Source organism: Saccopteryx leptura, chromosome 4 (assembly GCF_036850995.1).
Source record: "Saccopteryx leptura isolate mSacLep1 chromosome 4, mSacLep1_pri_phased_curated, whole genome shotgun sequence".
Taxonomy (NCBI): domain Eukaryota; kingdom Metazoa; phylum Chordata; class Mammalia; order Chiroptera; family Emballonuridae; genus Saccopteryx; species Saccopteryx leptura.
In genome coordinates this window covers 180,998,110-181,023,746 of record NC_089506.1, presented here as the reverse complement: position 1 = coordinate 181,023,746, position 25,637 = coordinate 180,998,110, and the positions used below count along the sequence as shown (strand labels likewise).

The 25,637-nt window shown below is 43.3% G+C and overlaps 1 protein-coding gene across 1 annotated transcript in view; it reads right to left on the bottom strand.

The window, feature by feature from the left end:
- The window catches only part of SNX24 (sorting nexin 24), a 185,845-nt gene that overhangs the window by 58,729 nt on the left and 101,479 nt on the right, over nt 1-25,637 (bottom strand). Inside the window, exon 3 of the mRNA XM_066382099.1 lies at nt 11,192-11,296. Coding sequence (XP_066238196.1) covers nt 11,192-11,296 — 105 coding nt within the window. The remainder of the gene's footprint in view (nt 1-11,191; nt 11,297-25,637) is intronic.

The window sequence follows — 25,637 nt, the reverse complement described above, 5'->3', positions numbered from 1 at the left end:
TCAACAGCTTGAGCACAGGATCACTGGCTTGAATGTGGGGTCATAGACATGATACAGTGGTCGCTGGCTTGAGCCCAAAGGTCACTGGCTTGAGCCCAAGGTCGCTGGCTTGAAGCCCAAGGTCACTGGATTGAGTCCAAGGTTGCTAGCTTGAACAAGGGGTCACTTGCTCTGCTGCAGCCCCCAGTCAAGGCACAAAGCAGTCAATGAACTAAAGGAGCCACAACAAGGAATTGGTGTTCTCATCTCTCTCCCTTTCTGCCTGTCTGTCCCTATCTATCCCTTTCTGACTCTCTCTCTATCTGTCACAGAAGAAAAAAGAAAAAATTTTGCAATTATGCAAAGATATTAGCCACTGTCTCCTCAGCAAAACTATTAAACATCAGGTTTCCCAGAGTATTGGATTCTATCAACGCATATCCAATAAAAAGAACCACAAACAATGATAAGGTAGAAACTATTAGAACTATACTTAATATCTGGAATTAGTACTTATAAGATGATCCATGTTTCAGATTCACGCATAGCAGATGATGATCGTGGTTCACGGTTCAAAGGATGTTGCTTATTTAAAAATATAGGGAAATATAGACTAAGATTTTGAGTTTACTATGTCAAAATTCTAATAAAGTTGTCTTTCACTCACTGTTTGAATTTCTGTAATAAAAATCTTAAAATTATAGAAAACTAAAAATGCTCCACTGGATTCAGTGGTTATTGATGATCACCATGGGAACAGGGGACTGAGAGTTAATGTGTTTAAAGAGATAAAACAGAGGTTTGAAAATATGACCAATAAAATAAAATAAAATAAAATAAAATAGAACATGTAGGTAGATTAGAAAAAAAAATAAAATAGAACTCTTTTTTTTTTTTTTCATTTCTGAAGCTGGAAACGGGGAGAGACAGTCAGACAGACTCCCGCATGCACCCGACCGGGATCCACCCGGCACGCCCACCAGGGGCGATGCTCTGCCCACCAGGGGGCGATGCTCTGCCCATCCTGGGCGTCGCCATATTGCGACCAGAGCCACTCTAGCGCCTGAGGCAGAGGCCAAGGAGCCATCCCCAGCGCCCGGGCCATCTTTGCTCCAATGGAGCCTTGGCTGCGGGAGGGGAAGAGAGAGACAGAGAGGAAAGCGCGGCGGAGGGGTGGAGAAGCAAATGGGCGCTTCTCCTGTGTGCCCTGGCCGGGAATCGAACCCGGGTCCTCCGCACGCTAGGCCGACGCTCTACCGCTGAGCCAACCGGCCAGGGCAAAATAGAACTCTTAGAACAAAAAAAAGCATAAAATTAAAGTTTAAAAGTCAATCTATGAACTTTCAATAAGATGGACTAGATGTATTTTTTCTTATTCCTCCTGCTAAATACAACTGAAACCTCTAGACCTTAAATATAAAGGAAACATAAGAAGAATATGAAAGGTTACGGGAAGAAAGAAGACCCAAGGGATGACTCAGGGGTGAGTTCTACCTTTCCTGGATTTTCATTTTGCCTTATGTATCTCAACTTGGAGCAGAAAAATCTGCAACCAGAAAATGCCAACAGATCCCAAATAAAAGCCCATTTCCTTTAGGAAAAGGGTCATATAAGACACAGCCTAGCAAAACAGAAAACTTTTAACCACTGACTACTCTGCTGCTGACAAACACCAAAGAAATTGTGGCCACCTTCAGTCATGCCAACAAAGGTCAAGTAGGAAGCCTAGACCAAGGGTGGAAACACTCACTGATGACAGTGTGGTATGAGAGAAGGCCCACTAAGGGATCAAGACTTTCATCCCCATGAGCCAGTAATGTGCCCCCTCCCAGCAGTCAGTAGAGACCACGTGGAGAGCTGGAACTCCCTTCATCTCAATGGTAACGTGGACCAGCCATTCTACCTTGTGTCAAGGAAGGCAAGTGTGGAATCTTGTCTTCTACCTTTACCTGCAGAAATGAAGTGGAGTCCTCCATCCCTACCTTCTGAAAACTGAGCAGTATCAGTAAAAAGAAGCTAAAACAGAAGGTTTTAACAAAGTCCAAAGTCTCATAACATAATGCAAAAATGTCTAGGATTCAATTGGAATAATTCATTATACTAAATCTAAGAAGATCTCAAATTGAATCAAAAAAATAATCAATAGATACCAATACTGAGATGACAGAGATGTTAGAATTATCTGACAGTGATTTTGAGGCAGCCATGATAAAAATGTTTCAATGAGTAAATATGAACAGATATGAAACAAAAAAAAAAATAGAAAAACTCAACAAAGGAATTAAATATAAAGTCTCAGCAAAGAAATAAAAGCTATAAAAAAGAATCAAATGAAATTTTAGAACTGAAAAATAACCTAAATAAAAGGTTTAGTGGACAGATTCAACATCAGAATGAAAAAAAATGGAAGGAAGAATCAGTGAACTGAAAGACAGAACAACAGAAATGACCCAATCTGACCAACAGAGAGAAAAAAGTCTGAGAAAAAGAAAGAACGAACAGGGCCTCTATAATAAAAACTCTCCTATTCCTGTCTTCAGAGTCCCGGAAGGAGAGAAGAAAGAGGGAGAAACTAAAAAGGTACTTGATTAACTAATGGAACTAAAATGGTACTTGATTAATTAATGGCTTCTGAATTTGGCAAAAGAAATAAACCTATAGATTCAAGAAGCTGGGAAAACTCTAAACGGAAAAACACCACCAAGACACACCATATTAATGATTAAACTTATGAAAACTAAAGACAAAGATTTAATCTTGAAAGCAGCCATTTTAACACAACATCTAAAATAAAGCGGAAAAACAATTTATATGACAGTGGATTTTTTTTTTTTTAAATTAGAAATCGTGAGGGCAAGAAGGAAATGGCACAGTATTTCCAAGTGCTGAAAACAAAGACCCTATCAACCCAGAATCCTATATCCCGGGTGATCAGACTTAAAACATTCTAAATTCCTTATAGTGCTCCAGAGGAAATTAAAGATAAGAGGTAACCCCTAAAAGATCAGTTATTAACTAACGGGGAGAAACAGGAAGAGAAAAGGGGTTGAAAATGTGCCACCAAATCAAAAGTAGGCAAGAAAAGAAAAAACCCCCTCAAAAACAGAAATTAGTAGAAAGTTCAGATAATTGAACTACACCTAATTATATCAGTAGTTATGAAAATATAACACACCTTCCTTTTTATGGATCAAGGGGCTAAGCTAAGATGTAGGATATTGGAATAGCATGCTTAACAAACTTGATGTGGTTATATACAGCACACTACACTCGATAATTAGAGCACACACATTTTGAAGCACACATGGTTAATTTTAATAAATGCTTCAATGTGCTGCTAAAATGTTAAAAATATAATACTCTTTGATCCAATGCAGACTATTGACCCAATGGAACATTATAATAGAACATTATAATTAGGGGAGACTAGTCAGATAATAGGTTCTTCTGAAGATAGCACCCTGTATCTATTGTGTAACAAACCAGCAGCTGTGGAACTGTTTTCTTCAAATGAGCTATTTTTTAAAGAATTTATTGTAACTTAGATGATCCCTAATCACGATTTTATTTATTTATTTTTATTTTTTGACAGAGACAGAGAGAATCAGAGACAGGGACAGACAGACAGGACGGAAGAGAGATGTGAAGCATCAATTCTTCGTTGCGGCTCCTTTAGTTGTTCATTGACTGCTTTGTGCCTTCACTGGGGGTACAGCAGAGTGAGTGACCCCTTGCTCAAGCCAGCAACCCTGGACTCAAGCCAGCGACCTTTGGGCTCAAGCCAGTGACCATGGGGTCATGTCTGTGATCCCACGTTAAAGCCAGCAACCCCTTGCTCAAGCTAGTGAGCCCGTGCTCAAGCCGGATGAGCCCGCACTCAAGCTGGCGACCTCAGGGTTTTGAACCTGGGTTCTCCACGTCCCAGTCCAATGCTCTATCCACTGCACCATGGCCTGGCCAGGCTCCTTAATCATGATTTTAGGGAGATGCTCCTGTTTAGCTTCCAACACTCAATGTGCATTTAATTACCATTCATTCCTAATGAAAAAGGTAAAAATACAAACAACTGTTTTCAACTAAGTGACATAGACATAGGTACCTTTTTTATAAAGAGAAATTTCATATAACTGCCACAACTGATGTATGCAAAATTCCCGTAAAAAAAATCTTTGCCTAAAAATCATGCCAGCACATAATTTAATTTTGCTTCTGAAGAATGGAGAGAGGCCTGCCCATTAAATCAGCCTCAAATTAACAAGTGAAGCCATGACTAAACCTCAACCTTACTCACCATTCGTTTTTTCTTTTGTGAAAGGTTATGAATCTCCATCTCCAATGTAGTGAACTTTTGCCAGTTAAATCTAGGTGCGAGAGCATTTCTGTCATTTGTTGTGTCCTGCACTTGAATCACCTTTTTTATCTAATGGCTCAGCTCCTTCAGCTTAGGGAAATTCTCCACTCTTTTTCCTTTGATTATTCCTTTCTCTACTTTGGTATACTCCCCCCTTCTTTCTTTCTGGGGCTCTGGAAAGAAGTAAGACGTTAGCCCTGAAATGGTGCTCTATGCCTCTCACTTTTTGCTGGAGAGTTTTTGTACCTGTTCTTTATGGAACAGCCTCCCACCAAGAAAGAGCAGCTACTGAATGTTTTCAACTGGAAAACACAACTAACTCTAAAACCTCTTGTGTGTTCTCTGATTTTTCCTTTCATACAGTATCCTAGTGTCATCTTTTAGATGTAATATCTTCATGAAACTCTCAATTTATTAGATCAGTTTTTTAAAATTACTTTTTAATTGATTGGGTTGACATGGTTTGCCAAACCATACAGGTTTCAAGTCTACAACACCATCTACCTACCCAATATAACACCATCTACACACATCATGCCTCCCTACACGACAAGCAAAGTCTCTTTCCACCCTCCACCCCCCGCTCTGTTCTTTTCCCCCTACCTCCACCCCCCTTCCTCTGGCTATTGCCACTCTCTTGTCTGTATCTGTGTTATGTATGTTTTTTGGCTAATCCCTTCACTTTCTCTGATCAAGGCCCTCTTCCCTCTGACAGCTGTCCATCTGTTCCCTGCATCCAGGCCTCTGTCTCTATTTTGTTCCTCAGTTTATTGCGTTCATTAGATTCCACATATGAGTGAAATCATACAGTACTTGTCTTTCTCTGCCTGGCTTATTTCACTTGGCATAATAATCTCCAGGTCCATCCATGCTGTCACAAAGGATAAGATCTTTCTTGTGGCTGTGTAGTATTCCATTGTGTAAATGTACCACAGCTTTTTCATACACTCATCCACTAATTTCATGTCCTGCATTATCTTTCCTGAAGAATTGGTGTTTTAGGTCATGTGGGTTATCTCGTTCAAGCTACTTCTTTACTTCCAATGCCGGGCGATCCTTGGTTGTCAGATCTCAGTGAAGAAAGTAGCCTGGGTGGCTCCGGTGGGCTCCCCCTGCTGGTTGGTCAGCAGCAGTACTTGCCACATGCCCCCTTCCAAGCGGAAAGACAGTGTGTGTGAAACATTCAGTCTGGCAAACTTTTCTCGGGGGGTTGTCAACTTGGGGGGCCACGTTAGAAGCCTCAACTCTCCTCAGCCATTCTGATTAATATTTTGTTGTTTGCTGTTTTGTTTTTTTTTTTTTAGGAGAAAGGTCATAGAAATGTTTTTGACTGGTCATCAACATCAGGATGCCTATGTAAGTAGCATGGGCACCTGTCCCATATATGTGCCCTGAATGGGTAAAAGGCGAAAGATTTATACGATCTGAAGAGAAACCAGAGCATATACGTGCCCGGAATGAAACGGCTTGTTTTCACTTTCCCTGCTCACCTCAGCCTCTGCCGCGCCTGCGGGTTCTAAGAAACTCTCCGCCACTCGCGGGCAGGCTGCCACCCCTCGAGCACACAATCTCGGGGCTGTCTGGACTGCTGCTTTTTGCTGTCTGTTGCATCCACTCACACACTCCCAGAACATCCCCTCCTCCAGAAAGTTGTTCAAAGTCTTCCTTCCTTTGATGACCCCCTCTTGTTTCTGCCCATCTACTACTTAACTGCTGGGATTTATTCCCTCTTAAGTTTTTATACTTTTATTTCAATGGGATCTCAAGAAAAGCTGGGAAGTCATCTCAGATGAGGAGATAAACCTATTATATAAAACATGTTTGAGCCAAGACCTGTGGTGGCGCAGTGGATCAAGTGTCGACCTGGAAATGCTGAGGTCGCCGGTTCGAAACCCTGGGCTTGCCTAGTCAAGGCACATATGGGAGTTGATGCTTCCAGCTCCTCCCCCCCTTCTCTCTCTCTGTCTCTCTCTCCCTCTCTGTCTCTCTCTCTCTAAAAATGAATAAATAAAATAAAAAAAAAAAACCATGTTTGATAGTCAAATCAGTTTGGGAAACTCCCATTATTTTTTTCTTAAGATTTTTGCTTCTATGCAGATGACTTAGCACAGAAAACAGATGCATACTCATAGTTCTCACAGGATTCTAAATATTCAAGTTATAGATCGAAAGAATCACTAATCGATTAACTCATCAAGGGAGCTGGGGGGGGGGATAGATTGGTCAATTAAATTGTGATAGCTTATGATTATAAGGTCTTTTCTTTTACCATTAATATTATATCCCTAAGTAAAATTATTTGTCAAGGCCGAAGAATTTCCACTGACTTGGAAAATCTACAATGCATAATGAAAAGAGTCTATACTAGGAGTTAAGAGATTAAAATTCCAGCCCCATCTCTCACTAATATACTCCAGGAAGTGAGGCAAGTTTCTGTACACCACTAGACCTTAGTCCTCCATTTCTAAACTAAAGAAGCAGTCAGGGCCACCTTAGGGAACGTGTGTGCTGCACTCACCCATGGGCCACGCTGCTCCTTGGACAAAACGAAGAGTTGTTTTCTCTGGCCCTCTCAAAAGATGACCTGCCTGTTTTATGGGTGAGAAACAGGCTGGAGACGATAGATCAGGGGTCCCTAAACTTTTTACACAGGGGGCCAGTTCACTGTCCCTCAGACTGTTGGAGGGCCAGACTATAAAAAAACTATGAACAAATCCCTGTGCACACTGCACAAATTTTAAAGTAAAAAACCAAAATGGGAACAAATACAATATTTAAAATAAAGAACAAGTATATTTAAATCAACAAACTGACCAGTATTTCAATGGGAACTATGCTCTGACCACCAATGAAAGAGGTGCCCCTTCCAGAAGTGCGGCGGGGGCGGATAAATGGCCTCAGGGGGCCGCATGCGGCCTGTAGTTTGAGGACCCCTGAGATAGATGATCAAGAACACAGATGGGCCCTGGCTGGTTGGTTCAGTGGTAGAGCATCGGCCTGGCATGCTGGAGTCCCAGGTTCAATTCCCGGTCAGGGCACACAGGAGAAGTGCCCATCTGCTTCTCCACCTCTCCCCCTCTCTTCCTCTCTCTCTCTTCCCCTCCTATAGCCCAGGCTCCATTGGAGCAAAGTTTGCCCGGGCACTGAGGATGGCTCTGTGGCCTCTGCCTCAGGCGCTAGAATGGCTCTGGATGCAACAGAGCGATGCCCCGGATGGGCAGAGCGTCGCCCCTGGTGGGCGTGCTGGGTGGATCCCGGTCGGGCGCATGCGGGAGTCTGTCTGACTGCCTCCTTGTTTCCAACTTCAGAAAAAAAAAAAAAAAAACACAGACGAAGGGCAGAAGAGGAGCTAGCTGGTCTAAGTAATGTCTGTGTTCCCTGTCAGGCGGTGACAGTATGACATTGGAGTGTCAGTGCTTTCTCAGGGTTATGGGTCAGAACAGGGCCATCCTAACCAGCTCAGGCCCCGAGGGGTTAGCTGCAGGACAGCACCTGCTGAGAAGTGCTGGTGACACTTACACCCTGGAGTTTACACTCTGGAGTATGTCCTCTGGGTGAGTGGGATTCTAATGGGAGTCACACCAGTGAGTACAAGGAACAGTAATAACTGTCTTTCTTTTTCCTAGTGTTGAATATGTTTTATTTTAAAGAAATTTTAAAACCAATGACATGTACGCCAGGGCTTTTATTTTTTTGGGATTGCCAAAGCACTCACTCCTCCTTGCAGCGGCCTTTCAGCTCCCACTGCCGGCAAACAGAATCCGGTGCAAAAGGGAAAGAAAGCATCCTTGAACTCCCCGGGGACCTAACTGACAACAAATTGAATATTAAATGCGTAATAAGAAACAAACCCTCTCCGTCCCTGAAACACATCTTCCAAGCCCCCTTCCTGAGACTAGAAAATTCTAAGCCCAATTTGAGTGTCACTGTAGCATCCTCTCTGTGCCAGAGGATTTTATCCGCATATTTACGGTCAAAGTACAAACAACTTAAAATGTTTACACTGAGTAGTAATGGAAGTCATGTGTCAAGTACAATGGGAGGAAAGCAAGTAAAGCTTTCTTCAGATCTAAAGCTTGAGGATACACAGTATCTGTGGAGAATCTGCATTACAAATAAGAATGCATTGTTTACCTATACCACTTAATTATAGAGAACAGCATTTTATCCTTCGCATGCAATGTCTCAAGTCCCTTTGCACACAATGCCTAAAGTCTCCTTTTTTAGTGTTTTAGTTTGGTTTTGCTCTGCAATGTTGCCCCAAGCTCTGGAAGTCTCTTAGCTCCCTATACAGACTTTCAAAGCACAGGGCCACACACTTTCCTGTCATCTGTGGTCCCACTTACTTTACTCTCCCACTCCCAGGGAGCAACAGTGAAGGACTCACCACCATTCAAAAGCAAAACAGCAAAAACAGTAAAGACAGCTCTCCTCAGGTGGCCTCGGGGCTCCAGCTGTGGGCTCTCCCAGTGAGCTGTGTAAAAACCCCAGGAAAACCACAGGCAGCCAGAAAAGTGGGCGTCTTTCCATAGGGAGGGAGTCCTCTGAATCTACCAGTGAGCACAAGCCTTGAGTGACAGCTCCTCCTCACCTGCTAATCGCCAGCTGGTCAGTCAAAACCTCTCCAAAAAGCCCTGCAAAGGAGACTGTACGCTGGCTTCCCGGAGCCCCTAGCTGCCCTCCAATGCAGAATCCACTCTGGGGTCAACGCCAAAGGGGTTAGTTAGGAAGGTAACAGTGGGAGAACACGTCATGCTGCCCGTAACGTTCATGCAACATGTCTTAGGGAGGAGAAGGAGAGATCATCACGTACACTCGTAACAGTTAGGTGAAGTCCAGCTTGTTTCTTTTCTTTTTTCTTTTTGAGAGCCGAGATTCCCCAGCCCCTCTCACACCGCGTCAGTCGTTCTCATGCGTCCGCCTCGAAGGCGGACCGCACGCAGGGGTCCGGCCTGAACACAGGCGCCACCCCCCTCCTCTCTGCACTGCCCGGCACCTACTCTTTGGGTAATGATGACCACACCCAGCAGTCACCTGAGCCCTCTAGCCTTTTCTTTTTAAATCTTGGAGGAGCTGTACTTTCCTTTTGCTTTTTCCATCACGTGTTAGAGCGAGCACGCTTGTCTTCCTTGTTTTGGCAGTTCTGTCTGCAGCTCTGTTGCAGTAATATAAGGTTATAGTAATTAAATATATAGAAATATAGAAAAATATGGAAGATATATAAAAATAATTAAGATATATATTAAAAGTAATTAAGGAAATGTAATAACGTTATGCTGTCTGGATAGGAATTAATATAGTGTGTACAGATGTGATAAACAGACTCTGACTTTCATGCAGGGCCCAGTCAGTGTGTGTGTGAAGTTATACATAGAAAAGAAGTGGCTTGATGTCATACTCTGTGGGTTGACATAGATAGGAAGCTCCCCTAGGAACATCTTAAAAGTGGCTTGATGTAACATTTTAGTAGATTAACATAAAAACATGCTCCCTGTCAGGAACTCCCCAAAAGGTGGTTTGAGGTGATAATCCTGTAGATTGACACCTGTTAGAAGGCAGTAGGCTAGAAAAGGTACTAAAGCTAAGCCCCCCCCACCCCGCAGTAGTCGCCTGAACTCCAATGACCAAAGGCAGCGGAGAGGAGCACGCCGACGGGGCCCCCTTAGCTGTACCCAGGCACGCCGAAAGGATTTGTGAGTGATAAACTGCCTGTGTGATTCCTGCAACTACCTTGTGTGTCGGTCATGTCTTTCCTCTAGTGGCAGCTGGTGTCAGCACTGATTAGTAGCATCCTCATAGCCGCCTCAAGAGGGGTCTTGAAGAGGCTGCCAGCCCTGCTGACAAGCAGGAGGGTCCCACTGCGCGGGGAAGTAGAATCTGGGACGCCTGATCAACATAGAGCTCGGGCTCTACTGGGACAAGCTCCCAGGTGCAAAAAAAGGAACTCCTGCTGTACTCTTTTAAAAACATAAATTTTAATTTTCTTTTTTTTTTTTTTAATTTTTCTGCAGCTGGAAACAGGGAGAGACAGTCAGAGAGACTCCCGCATGCGCCCGACCGGGATCCACCCGGCACGCCCACCAGGGGGCGACGCTCTGCCCACCAGGGGGCGATGCTCTGCCCATCCTGGGCGTCGCCATGTTGCGACCAGAGCCACTCTAGCGCCTGGGGCAGAGGCCACAGAGCCATCCCCAGCGCCCGGGCCATCTTTTGCTCCAATGGAGCCTTGGCTGCGGGAGGTGAAGAGAGAGACAGAGAGGAAAGCGCGGCGGAGGGGTGGAGAAGCAAATGGGCGCTTCTCCTGTGTGCCCTGGCCGGGAATCGAACCCGGGTCCTCCGCACGCTAGGCCGACGCTCTACCGCTGAGCCAACCGGCCAGGGCCCCATAAATTTTAATTTTCAAAGAAGTTGGCACTTCATCAGAGGCAATTTTTATATACTCATTCTCAATTTGGTGCACAGATATACTTGCCAGGCCCACTGATAAGTCAGTTTCTTTCACTATCTCCCCAACTCCCAAACCTAGAGGCAGGGGATGCTATCAGACAGCATGACGTCTAGCAGGGAAAAACAAAAAACAAAAAAAAGTAAACTGTAGAACTAAATTAAAAGTAGAGCAACAGACTTTTTCAACATTAGTTTCTTACTTCCCTAATCCACATAGCCAGTTTTAAACAGAACCTAATTAAAGCTAAAAGAACCAACCAGCAACGTATCTATAATTTTAAACTTTATTTTAGTCTAGAATGTTTGGTTGCTTCACATTATTTTGCACCTCACCCATAAGTTCTGAGGAAAAAGACACATTGAGATATATGATCAAACTATACTATAATACATAAGGATCTAAATACATCTTACCTGTAAATATGTTTCCAAACCTTGTCGTCGTTGTTCCAACACTTTTGGGACCCAGTTCCTCACATGTTTCGAAGGGATTTCTGGAGTTTTAATACATTTCTTAAGCTATAAGAACAGAACAAAGAAAAAAACATAAAAAATATCTCTTAATTATAAAGACATCATTGAAGGGGAAAGCCAATAAAAAAAAAAAAAAAGCGAACTGTTATCACCAATAAAAAGATAGATAAAAATAACAGAAATTGCCCTGGCCGGTTGGCTCAGTGGTAGAGCGTCGGCCTGGCGTGCGGGGGGACCCGGGTTCGATTCCCGGCCAGGGCACATAGGAGAAGCGCCCATTTGCTTCTCCACCTCCCCCCCTTCCTCTCTGTCTCTCTCTTCCCCTCCCGCAGCCAAGGCTCCATTGGAGCAAAGATGGCCTGGGTGCTGGGGATGGCTCCTTGGCCTCTGCCCCAGGCGCTAGAGTGGCTCTGGTCGCGGCAGAGCAACCCCCGGAGAGGCAGAGCATCGCCCCCTGGTGGGCAGAGCGTCGCCCCTGGTGGGCGTGCCGGGTGGATCCCGGTCGGGCGCATGCGGGAGTCTGTCTGACTGTCTCTCCCCGTTTCCAGCTTCAGAAAAATACAAAACAAAAAAACAAACAAACAAAAAAATTTTGTCAAAAAAAATTTTTTTTAATTATTTACTTAGCTATCCTAAACACTTGGATATCAGGATAACAATTTTGTGTTTTTGGTAGTTGTTGCTACAGTTGTACATCATCTGTATTTCACTCTGAAATTATTTTTTCCTAAAAAAATTAAAAGCTCAGGAAATGAATTATAAAGGAAGTAAAAACATTGATAATTTCCAAAATCAATTAATACAACAAAATTTTGGTTGCATGAAGTACTTTTCTGATGAAAAGTCTTTTTACAGCTTTTTCACATAAAAAAGCAAAACGAAATGCCATTGTTTATGATCAGTGGACTGTAGAATGCCGCGTGAATTAGCCCATATCATTTGGAGAGTTTCTTGAAAGTTTTTATAATAGAATGAACTAAAAAACAGAGAGACTGAGCCTTCCAACAGTCCTAACAACTTGGCCCAAAACTGAATGATGGTTATCGGCTAAGCCTTTCACAGCAGCAGTTTTAACGGACCATATAAGTGAAAAAAATAAAAAAAACAAGTTCTATTGGAGGTTGAGTTAGAAATAACCTGTGTTAGCTATCCTACTACATCCACATTCTAAACTTGTGACTATTACTTTACATGTCAAGGCACTTTGCATATTTAATTAAGTTAAGGATCTCACAATGGAGAGATCCTCGAATACCGAATAAATACCAGGGTAGGCTCAATGTAATTACAAGAATCCTTACAAGAGGAAGACAGGAGGGTCAGTCGGAGGGAGTGGAAGTGGCTTGCTTTGACAATGGAGAAAGGGTCATGGGCCCAGGCAACCGCTAGAAGCCGGAAATGGGCAAGGAATAAGTTCTCTCTTCTAGACTACTGACACCTTGATTTTAGCTCAGTGAAACGCATTCTGGACTTCTGACCTTGAGAAGTATAACACATTTGGGTTGCTTTACGCCACTCAATTTGTGCTAAAATGTTCCACCAGCAATAGGAAACTAATACACTGCCCCAAAATGGAATGAATTTTAATATTCTAATTAATAATTTGGAAAATCTATTGAGATTGCTCCTTTACTACATATGCAAAGAAAGAGCATGATAATCTCTAAGAAAATGTAGTTAAACACCAGCAGCTAAAACTATAACACCGAATTCTACCCATACATTAGCATATATTCACCACTAACCATTCCAGGCCAAAATCTGTTGCACATCATGAAAAGGAACGGGGCTCTGTGCATTTCGAAGATCAGCACTTCCACTGCGAAACATGAGGCAAGCCTATGTTTGCCTCCTCCCTCAACTCTGGAAGTGCTATTAAATTGTTTGTGTGAAAATGCTAGCTGAGCCTGACCAGGTGGTGGCACGGTGGATAGAGCATCGGTCTGGGATGCAGAGGACCCAGGTTCAAAAACCCCAAAGTCGCCGGCTTGAGTGTGGGGTTACCAGCTTGAGCATGAGATCCTAGACATGACTTCATGGTTGCTGGCTTGAGCCCAAAAGTCACTGGCTTGAAGCCCAAAGTCACTGGCTTGAGCCCAAGATCACTGGTTTGAGTAAGGGGTCACTGGCTCGGCTGAAGCCCCCCTGGTCAAGGCACATATGAGAAAGCAACCAATGAACAACTAAGGTGTTGCAATGAAGACCTGAGGCTTCTCAACTCTCTCCCTTTTTGTCATGCTCTCCCTTCTTGTTTGTCCCTGTCATTACCCCCCTCTCTCTCTTGCTAAAAAAAAAGTGCCTGACTTGTGGTGGTGCAGCGGATAAAGCGTCGACTTGGAATGCTGAGGTCACCAGTTTGAAACCCCGGGTTTGCCTGGTCAAGGCACCTATGGGAGTTGATGCTTCCTGCTCCTCCCCTTGTTATCTCTATCTCTTCCTCTCTCTCTAATAAAAATGAATAAATCTAAAAAAAGGAAGAAAAAAAAAGAAATGCTAGCTGAGACCCCAAATCTATTCTTATCCTTCTCACCAATAAAATTACAATACTGAGAATAATAATGCATTCTACTAAATTTAGCTAAGAAGCTGAATTTTTCAAAATCCCTTGCAGAAAGTGGAAGCCAAGGGCAATCATGAGTTACTGAGAAGAACTTTCTATAAAAATTCTTTTAACGTGGAGCAAACTCAGCTGGCTTCCACTTTTAGTCTACCCCTTCACCTGCTTCCTGCCTAAAATGTGACATGATGGCTGGAGCTGCTGCGACCATCTGCCACCATGAGGCAACTCAGAGGGTGGAAGCCAGATGCTCCAGATGCCCATGCAGAGAGAAAGAGGAGCTGCGGGCCGCAGGGCCTAGCAGCTGTCCCACGGCCCGGCCCTGCCCACCTGCACACTTGTTTTTAAAGAGGAAATAACTGACACTACCACATTCTTTTTAAGGCTACTGATATTTGGACTTTTCATTTTATGTACCTGAATTTAATCCTGGTAGACATTTAAAAAAGAAGAAAGCCAAAAGGAATAGGGAATAGGACACAGAACAATGAATAGAACAGGCAGGGAAAAAGGGATAATCACCAAGTGAAAGACTAACAATTCCTAAAAAACAGAAAGCAAGAGCATGCCAAGGAAGGAAGAAAATAGCAGAGGAAACCCCAGCCCAGACCACCTCAGCAAGGGGATGACAATGGGCGTGGACCCCAATTTCCTCAGTAGCCCCCAGAAGCTCTCTGCTCAAGACTGGCATAAGAAAAAGAACCGGACCATCCCATAGCCTATGCCAAAGCACACTCTACCACTACACGTCACAGCAGGGTGACAAGCAGCCTCATTTTATCCCTGGACCCATTAAAAAAGGATCAGTGTCACTAAAGAAAATGAATGAAGTGTTTGGATTGAACAATGGTTTTTCCATTCTAGTCATACTGATTTTCATGGAGTCCCCAAACTAGTAGTCCGCTCTCTCCCCTCATTCCCTATAATGAGGCCCTTCAGTAGACACGCCCTCCAGAAGGACCTGACTTATACACTCAAAGCAGAGGAACCAATGACACGTGCCCAGAATCATTAATAACATTGGATAGGTAGCCCTGGCCGGTTGGCTCAGCGGTAGAGCGTCGGCCTAGCGTGCGGAGGACCCGGGTTTGATTCCCGGCCAGGGCACATAGGAGAAGCGCCCATTTGCTTCTCCACCCCTCCGCCGCGCTTTCCTCTCTGTCTCTCTCTTCCCCTCCCGCAGCCAAGGCTCCATTGGAGCAAAGATGGCCCGGGCGCTGGGGATGGCTCTGTGGCCTCTGCCTCAGGCGCTAGAGTGGCTCTGGTCGCAATATGGCGACGCCCAGGATGGGCAGAGCATCGCCCCCTGGTGGGCAGAGCGTCGCCCCATGGTGGGCGTGCCGGGTGGATCCCGGTCGGGCGCATGCGGGAGTCTGTCTGACTGTCTCTCCCTGTTTCCAGCTTCAGAAAAATGAAAAAAAAAATAAATAAATAAAATAAAATAAAATAAAATAAAAACATTGGATAGGTAATCAAGAGTCGTTCTCATTGGAAAGCAGCAGTATGAAAGAGAAAAGACAAAACAAAAGCAAATAAATGAAAAACAGGCAAACAAAAAGCAAACTAGTACTAAAGGAAACATGTAAGTCAATAGCAGAGGAGAGCTTTTAAAATTATTTTAGTAATTTCAGGGATATTTGAGAAGATATTGCTTCTATGAAACAAGAACAGGTTGCTATAAAAAAGAACAATTAGAAAATAAGAAAGAGACATTAGGAATTAAAAACCATAACAGAGAGGCCCTGGCCGGTTGGCTCAGTGGTAGAGCGTCAGCCTGGCGTGTGGAAGTCATGGGTTTGATTCCCGGTCAGGGCATACAGGAGAAGTGTCCATCTGCTTCTCCACCCTTCCCCCTCTCCTTTCTCTTTATCTCTCTCTTCTTCTCCAACAGTCAAGGCTCCACTGGAGCAAAGTTGGCCCAGGTGCTGAGGATGGCTCTATGGCCTCCACCTCAGGCGCTAGAATGGCTCTGGCCAAAATGGAACAATACCTCAGATGGGCAGAGCATTGCCCCCTGGTGGGTATGCTGGGTGGATCTTGGCCGGGGGCACGCAGGGGTCTGTCTGACTACCTCCTCACTTCTAACTTTGGAAAAATACAAACAACAACAACAAAGCAAAACCAAAAATATAATAGAAATTTTAAAATAAAATTAAAAGAGGAAGAATATAAAATGATAGAAGTCTCTCAAAGTATAGAATAAACAAAATGAGGGAAAAGGTTGGTGAAATGATAAAACACATATAGAATTAATCCAGGAGATTTAATATAAAATTAATAAGCCTTTTATAAAAAATAAGAAAGAATTCTCAAAAAATAATAAAATTTATATGTCTTAATGCAGGGGTCCCCAAACTTTTTATATAGGGGGCCAGTTCACTGTCCCTCAGACCGTTGGAGGGCCAGACTATAAAAAAAAACTATGAACAAATCCCTACACACACTGCACATATCTTATTTTAAAGTAAAAAAACAGAATGGGAACAAATACAATATTTAAAATAAAGAACAAGTAAGTTTAAATCAACAAACTGACCAGTATTTCAATGGGAACTATGCTCCTCTCACTGACCACCAATGAAAGAGATGCCCCTTCCAGAAGTGCGGCGGGGGCCAGATAAATGGCCTCAGGGGGCCGCATGCGGCCCGCGGGCTGTAGTTTGGGGACCCCTGTCTTAATGTATGCTTTCAGATTGAGAACTCATGGAATGCCAGCATAATAGAAAGGAGCTTGGAACACAGATATTGTGAAATTGCTCTGTCAATTTGGACTGCCTACCTTTTTCCTCATTTTTAAATTAAATTTATTTTAATTTATTCTTCATTTTAAATTTATTGATTTTAGAGAGAAGGAGGAAGGGAGGAAGAGATAAAGACATAGATCTGTTCTTGTATGTGTCCTGACTGAGGATCGAACCTGCAATCTTTGTGTATCAGGATGATGCTCTAATTAACCAAGCTATCCGGCCAGGGCTGGATTGCCTTTCTTTCGTTTTCTTGCAGTATAAAAATAATTCATCTCTTATGCGTAAGAAATATAGTCAAGTTTCTGTGATATCCAACCAAAGGTAATCCTGACATAAAGGACATAAAGAATTATCATTGTTCAGTTCTGGTGACTTTAAGGAGCGATGCCCAATAGATGTCCCAGTGGAGATAATGTGTAGACAGTTGGCTATGGAGCTGTAAATCTGTGAGTAAGAATACGTGAGTGGTATTTAGAGCAATGACTAGAGAACTTGACATTGGGAGTTAGGTAGCGATGAAAGAAAAAGCTGTGAAAGGCAGAATCCTAGACTGCTCCCCAAATCCCTGCCCACTGGTGTACAAACCTGTACAATCCCTTCCATTGGGTGCAAATGGGACCTGTGAAGTCGATGAAACATATGTTTTCTTGATTAGGTTACATTATATGGCAGGTGACAAGACAGTCACCCCCTTGATCACAGGACAATTTACAAGACCCAGTCCTAGCAGGCTTTGAAGAAGTAAGCTGCCATGTTACATGTGACAGGGCCACATGGCTAGGACTAGGTGGCTTCTAGGAGCTGAGAACTAGCCCTGGCGGACAGCAAGATAAAAGGGACCTCAGGTCTCTAACTGCAAGGAACTGAATTCCAGCTCAATGACAGCATGACATAGTGCAGAGGACCCTAAGCTTCGGATGAGATCACAGCCTTGGGGGACACCTTGATTTCAGCCTGGTGAGACTCTGAGCGGAGAACTCAGCACACCTGTACCCAGGTTCCTGCCCCCTGCAAACTCTGACAATGCATTTGCACTGTTCTAAATAGCTAAATGTGTGGGAATCTGCTATGCCGCCCCAGAAAATCAAGACGAGGGCCACGGTCTGAGACATCCAGCTCTGAGGGGCAGGGGAGAGGAGCAGGGCAGGCAGCGGGACGGAGGGCTGACACAGTATGTTGAGTCAGGACAGTGTATCTAGAAGGGGCCTGGCCCTGGCCGGTTGGCTCAGCGGTAGAGCGTCGGCCTAGCGTGCGGAGGACCCGGGTTCGATTCCCGGCCAGGTCACACAGGAGAAGCGCTCATTTGCTTCTCCACCCCTCCGCCGCACTTTCCTCTCTGTCTCTCCCTTCCCCTCCCGCAGCCAAGGCTCCATTGGAGCAAAGATGGCCCGGGCGCTGGGGATGGCTCTGTGGCCTCTGCCTCAGGCGCTAGAGTGGCTCTGGTCGCAACATGGCGACGCCCAGGATGGGCAGAGCATCGCCCCCTGGTGGGCAGAGCGTCGCCCCTGGTGGGCGTGCCGGGTGGATCCCGGTCGGGCGCATGCGGGAGTCTGTCTGACTGTCTCTCCCTGTTTCCAGCTTAAGAAAAATGAAGGAAAAAAAAAAAAAAAGGATAGAAGGGGCCTGGTCAGGCTACGCAGCTGATGCCGCCGTCAGAACCCGGGGCGGAGAGAGCTGGCAGCCAGGAAGCAGAGGCTCCTCCCCGAAGGAAGAGCTCGAGGGAGGGGAGCAGGCAGGTGGACCCGGGAGGGAGCACGGTGGCAAAGGCAGCTTTTATTTTGTTAAATGGCAAAGATACTTACTGATGAGACTAACCCAGTATTAAAGAGAGAGAAAGAAGGGGTAGAGAGAGAGAGAGAGAGAGGGAGAGACACACACAGAAAGTATGTTGTATCTCTACTGAGGTATTTCTCAAACAAAAACAAGAAGAAAAATGCTAAATTATTGTGTGTCAATAAGCTTTGTATATTTCAGTGTAAACATAAAGTTTCTTTTAACTACTGAATCAGAACATTTCTTACACTACAGAAGAGAAAATCGACTCCATTATCTGTCTCTCTCTCTCTCTCTCTCTCTCTTTTATTTTTAATCTTGAAGATATAGCACTGAAAACATTTTCCCTTTTTATTTGTGTCAGGAGTGCTGAGGGGGCCGATCATCACAGCTGCAGGCCCTGTGACAGCATCTGCAGCTGAGTAATGAATTGCTGTAGATGAGGAGAGACAAACCTGAGACGATGTGTTTCCAGTAGGGCTCAGCTGCTTACAAGATAAATAGCCCCCTGCCACTCTGTGCGATGATTAACTGTTCTGGCCACACTGCGTCCAGCCGAACGGCCTTCCCGATCCCCACAGATAGCCAGCGGGTTCCACGCCGCCGCCAGCGCAGCCCCTGCGCGGGCGCGACCACTCCTCGCCCATTATATGGTTAGGGGAGCATTTACAGACTGACTCTACGCGGGCCTGCCGCATAAACACTGACTACAGTGCCCATTTGTCCACAGAAAGGACCAAAGTACTTTCTCTAAGCACATAAATAAAAAGACGAAAAGAAAAATAAAGTTAAGGAAAGGCGAGGGACATTTGGGTGAAAATTCAATCTTTTATTTCATATTGTGACTTTTCTGTCCCCAGAGTTCCCTTCAGAGACACTACACACACAGTGAATTCCTGGCTTAGCCCCACGTGGCAGTGTTTTGGTTCTTGTGAAATATGTCCCTCATTAAATTAAACAATAATGTCATATTTTACTCAAGCCAAAGGTCGGGAATAAGAATGAGGGCAGTGAATTCAGGAGTGAACCCGCATCATATTGCCCTGAAGCCTCTGTGAATAAAATATGCTCAGAGTTTGCGAGGGTTTCTCTCCCCACAGCCGTGGTTTGGGGCGTAGGGAGGAGCAGCTGTTTCCTAGGAACACCATTTGAAGTGGTGAATTACTTGGCCGCTGTGCTGGGGCGTGAGCAGGTGTTGCTGGGGCGTGGAGAAAGCATGGACAAGATTAAGGCTCATTTTATCCTGACAGCTAGGCCAAGGCTGTAGGAAGAGCACCCTCTAACTTTGTTTCAAGAATGCAGTGGATAGAGTATTGGCCTGGGATGCTGAGGACCCAGGTTTGGAACTCCAAAGTTGCTGACTTGAACGCAGGCTCATTAGTTTGAGTGTGAGGTCGCTGGCTTGAGCACGGGATCATAGGCATGACCCCACGGTCACTGGCTTGAGACCAAATGTTGCTAGCTTGAAGCCCAAGGTCACTGGCTTGAGCAAGGGGTCACTGGCTCGGCAGGAGCCTCCCGGTCAAGGCACATATGAAAAAGCAATCAATGAGCAATTAAGGTGTCACAACTATAAGTCGATGCTTCTCATCTCTCCCTTCCTGTCTGTCCATCCCTGTCTGTCCTTTCTCTCTCTCACTAAAAAAAGAAAAAGATAGGATGCTAAAAGTGAACCGAGGAGGTTAGGGTGGGGGCTTTTCTGGTTTCAGTGCAGTGGTGGTGTCTTCCCATCTTAACTAGCAGAGCGACAAAGCAGGTGCAAGTGTGATGTGGGGTTAACTTTACAGAGAACTGAACTCCCCCAACAAGAAATATTTATCTGGTGTCTAATAGGTGCCCAGCACTAACAGGCAGTGAGGAAGATACCAAAGATAAGACATAGGCCCTACTTTTTAAAAAAATGTATCTACTACTTAGAAAAAGTTAGGGACGACTACATTTTAATTATCTCTGAAATGTTTTTAAGTAGAAATCTCTATTCTGAATGGAGCAGAGTCTAAGAACAATGGATTAGGGAATAAAAGAAACAGGGAGGAAGGAGAAGCTGAAATGCTTTAGTTTTGTGTGAACAGGTGTGAACACAAAGGGAAGGACGCCCAGCATGGCCAAGGCAGGGAGGTGGTGATTCCCACACAGAGGGGACGGGGAGACAGGTGTGGCGGCCACTGACGTTCTCTTAGGTGACGCAGAGAGAAAGAAGGCTGGCCAGTCAAGGGCTTCACGGTGGACAAAATAGCAGTCCTCCCTAAAGATATCTATGTCCTAATCCTTGAAACCTGTGAATGCATTACTTTACATGGCAAAAGGTGCTTTACAGGTGTGAGTAAATCAAATATCTTGAAATGGGAAGATTATCCTGGATTATCCAGGTAGGTCCAATGTAATCGCAATGGGAGGCAGAAGTGTCAAAGTCAGAGAGAGGAGAAGTGATGATGGAAGCAGGAGCTGGAGTGATGTTACTGCTGGCTTTGAAGATGGAGAAGGGGCCGCGGGCCAAGGAATGCAGGCAGCCTCTAGAAGCTGGAAAAGGCAAGGAAACTGATTCTCTTCTAGAGCCTCCAGAAGGAAGGTAGCTCTGCCAAACACATTTAGAATAAGATTATACGTGTGCTTTTTAAAGCAAACTGTGTGGTGCTTTATTACAACTATAACAGGACTCTAATACAGGGCTTAAGATTACTGGCCTTGAGAATCATTGTCCATGATTTGAAAGACAACAAATATATTCAAACAAAAACATGAAGATAGTGTTTGAGGAAAACTAATCTGCAGCAAAACATGAATAAGAAGACAAAGATCAGAAACACTTAAAGAAATACTTCCATAAAGTAGTAAGACAGTATTGGGATGGTAAGAGTCGAAATGAAACATGCAATAGTGTTTATGATAGAAATTTGGATGAATGAAGCAACAGGACTAGAGGACTCTGGATATGGAAGGTAAGAGAAAGGTAGGAAAGACCTCAAAGTTTTAAACTGTGGCTTCAGTGCATGTGATGGGAGGAGTGTGTGAGGACTGTGTCAAAGAGAAACCTTTAGAGATATAACCACACAATAGGAATTCTCAAATGTCAACAGGCATGAAGATTATTTGGAATGCTGGTATAACACGCGGATTACTGGGCTTTATCACAAAGATTCCGATTCAGCATGTCTGTGTGGTACCGAGGAATCTGCCCTGCAGTAAACCCTGTTCTGATTCTGGTGATCCAGAGTTCACACTCTGAAAAACACCAATCAAGAAAAACTAAAAGGAAATGGGAACAAATATTTATCATAGCTCTGGAAGAAACAACTAATCTTACGTAAAATCTGAAGGGGTGAAAATGGATGTATTAGATAATATAAAAAGTTAAAACATTTATAAATTAAAATAAATATCATAGCCAAAATAAAATGGTCCCTGGTGAACAACAGTTTCAGCCAAGGGCTAGTATTTTATTAACAGACCACACAGACTAATGAGCAAAACGCACAGAGACCCCTGCAGATAAATGGGAAAGCAGAAACACAGAATTCCAGAAAGAAGAACTAGAACCATAAACAAACTTAAGAAACACCAATTAAAACAGCAACAAGGCAACACAGATTGCTTGCTAAATAAACAAATATCATTTTGAGGGGTAATATTCAAAGCTGATGAGATGCTGTGATACTTTCACACTTGCTGGTTGCATTATAAATCTGCTATAACCATTTTGGAAGAAAGTAATTTGGCAATATATATCAGGAGCTGTAAAAATATCCACTCTTTGACAGAAAATGCTTCTTTTAATAGTCTAGCTTAAGAAAACACTCCTGAATATGGAAAAAAATATATGTAATGAAGGCTATCAACTATTGGAAGTTTACGGTACGATATGCATGATTTCATTTAGTCTGTAAAACAAGTCAGTGACGTTAGGACAGTTAGGACTCTAATTATTCCCATTCTACAAATGGGGAACCTGAGGCACGGAGAGATCATGTGACTTGCTCCAAGGACTTGAAGAGTTGGGAGAGGTAAAGGAAGGCTCTGGAACATTCTGTTACTAGAGCTCGCATGCCTCATTTTTATTACCACATGGGAACATGGTTAGTGCAGCAGCATTTGTTTTATGAAAAAATGCAAGAAAAGAAGGAAAACAGGAAGTGTATTATGGTAGTAGAAATATGTGTGGGCAACAATGGGTTATTTCTCCTGCTCCCAAATTTGCTGCAAGATTTATCTTTGTAAATTTAAATTGCTTGAGGTAAAGAAAATAATGCACACAGAAAAAAAAAACCCTTCGGAATTTTTCAAAAAGGTACAAAAGAAATCCTTAAAGAAGTGTAAACGTTTAGAATATTGTTTTCATATTTCAATATCGACGATAAAAGTTTGGGAGAAATAATAATCAAGAACTTTTTACAGACAACCAGATGAACTGGCAAACAGACAAATGTTTTAGTTCCTGCTATAATTCGCCTGACTATAAGCCAGCGTTTTTGTGTGTTTGTGGTACATAGAACTACACAGCTATTATTCTACAGAAGCAAAGCACTTGTTAATAGCTTAGATATTATTTTAGGATTCCCTTGGGGACCTTGGATAAATACTTTTAACAAGTGAGAAACACAATGTAAAGTGTAAAAGACATCAAGACACTGGCCGCAGAGCAAACTGTTTCCATGGCAGAAATAGTTGACTATTTCAAAAGAAATTAAATGAGAATAAATGTAACTGCATTTAAAGGGACAAATACAGTGTGTCCGTAAAGTCATGGTGCACTTTTGACAGGTCACAGGAAAGCAACAACAGACGATAGAAATGTGAAATCTGCAACAAATAAAAGGAAAACCCTCCCAGTTTCTGTAGGATGATGTGGCAGCATGTGTGCATGCGCAGATGATGACGTAACACCGTGTATACAGTGGAGCAGCCCACGGCCATGCCAGTCGAGATGTGGATGGTACAGAGGAAAGTTCAGTGTGTTCTGTGGCTCGTTAAGTTCGAATCCATGACCAAAATGCAACGTGAATATTGGCGTGTTTAGAACGAAGCGCCACCACATAGGAATAACATTACTCGGTGGTATTAGCAGTTGAAGGAAACCAGCAGTTTGGTGGAGAAACCCCGTTTTGCTAGGCCATCAGTCAGTGACGAGTCTGTAGCAGGGGTCTCCAAACTTTTTACACAGGGGGCCAGTTCACTGTCCCTCAGACCATTGGAGGGCTGCCAAATACAGTGGTCCTCTCACTGACCACCAATGAAAGAGGTGCCCCTTCCAGAAGTGCAGTGGGGGCTGGATAAATGGCCTCAGGGGGCCGCATTGCGGCCCGTGGGCAGTAGTTTGGGTACACCTGCTAAAGGCTATACGGGATAGCTACCTAAGGAGCCCTAAAAAATCTGTGCGTGAGCCCACATCGAACTGCACTGAATAGGTATGAAACTGGGAGAGTTTTCCTTTTATTTGGCGCAGATTTCACATTTCTATCGTCTTTTGTTACTCTCCTGTGACCGGTCAAAAGTGCACCATGACTTTACGAACACACTGTATTTAATGTGAAAATATAACTCTCAAAGCACATCACAACATTCTAATATGGAAACTGGGGTACCGAAATTCTAACAAAAGGCTAAAGTTGAGCAACATGGCCAAAGTCATCAGTAAAGCTAATACATTCTGATTAATTTTTGTTGGCCCATTTCAATCCTTCTTAACATACAATTTTACAGTCAAGATTACAGATTTGTTTGTTTTTATACCATACCATTATTTGCATGTCACTGTCTTTTATAGTTGCCTTTTGGCCAAATCTCATCCAAAAACAACGGGGCAAGTAAAAAAGATGTCTGGCAGTTTCTGCTCTGTGATACAGAGGGTCAGGTACTGTCTCCCACTAACAGTCTGCTTAAAAAGGCTTTTTTTTTTGCTGTCCTTGTAGGATGTTTTAACAAGGCTGTTAGAAACAGGCAAAGTTGAGAGATCTGAGAATTTTTATTCTCTTAACTCTAGTAGGCCTGATGATATAATGATAAGAATAGCTAAAGTTATTAACAGACTTGCAGAAATTAAGAAAAGTCCTAGAAAATCTAGGGTTTTCTCCTGACTATATCTAAGTACTGCCTGTAATCACTAGGGCACAGATCCTCTTCCACAAAAAAACAAATTGTATTAGAGAAGAGAACAGGGTGAATGACCCTCCACTCTGAGGAGCATGGCAGCCTCTTGCTCCCGGCGGGCCTAACTGGCAGGCAAACAAAGCTGTGCCCAGTGTGGAGTTGGTCCCTGAGTAGCTGGTGAGGACAGCTGGCTGTGTCGGGGTCGCGGAGAGCTGGGCGCTGACCTGGGAGGTCAGGAGGAGGCTCCCAGGGAGTCTGGGTAGGAGGCAGAGTTCCAGTTCTAACCTCACTGTGAGGACTTATTTCAGGAGGTGTGCTGCACAACTCCCTAGAAACGGTTTCTTATAAAAAAGGAAACAAAACAGAATTTCTCGAGAAGGAAGTGAAACCCATAGCCCAGATTTGATTCTCTGGACAGCCTCTGGGTTGAAGTTTTTGTTACGTTGGTTAGCAACCCCAGGTCTAAACCTGCGCTGACCTGTGTTGTCTTTTGGAAGTGAACTTGGATGTAACAAAATTTTAATTGAAGAATTAAATGTAATTTAATCCTAACAGAAAAGTGTACAGGCAACTCAGAGTTCCTCTTTAAAAGAAAACAGAGGAAAACAGTCTCACTAATTTCTCCAGAATATCCTATTAAAGTTTTTATTCAAGATTCTATACATCTAACTAAAAAAAAAAAAAAAAAGGAAAATTTGATTTTAAAAATATGTTAAAGAACTTTTAATTAATACAGAGTAAGCACACTATCACATCATTTATATACTGACATTTCCCAGGAACTTAAGATGTGTTTAATGAAATTAAAAGAATACTCTTTCTTAAAATACTCATTTAGTATTTTCCCATCTAACTTACCTAAGTAATAAAAGTAAGGAAATTAAATTATGCCATACATGTTACATATGGATGTGTATATGTATATGGATACTCACATACATAAAAACATACACATATGAATAAGTATATACGAGAGAAAAATGGTAAAATTGCAGTAACTCATACAGTGATTTTCTGGGCAATTTCATGAGATATTTCTAATAATAAGGTGTTTTTAGCACCTAATGGTCATTTATAATCTGCAAGACATTAAATTTTGGTATAAAATAAGGAAGTGTTCATTCTTCTACCCTTTAACTCAACCATTCCTTTTGCATTTGTGTTTCTTTTATCCAAGACTTTTAATGAAACACCAGTCCTCTTAAGTGGCCTTTACAATTCAACA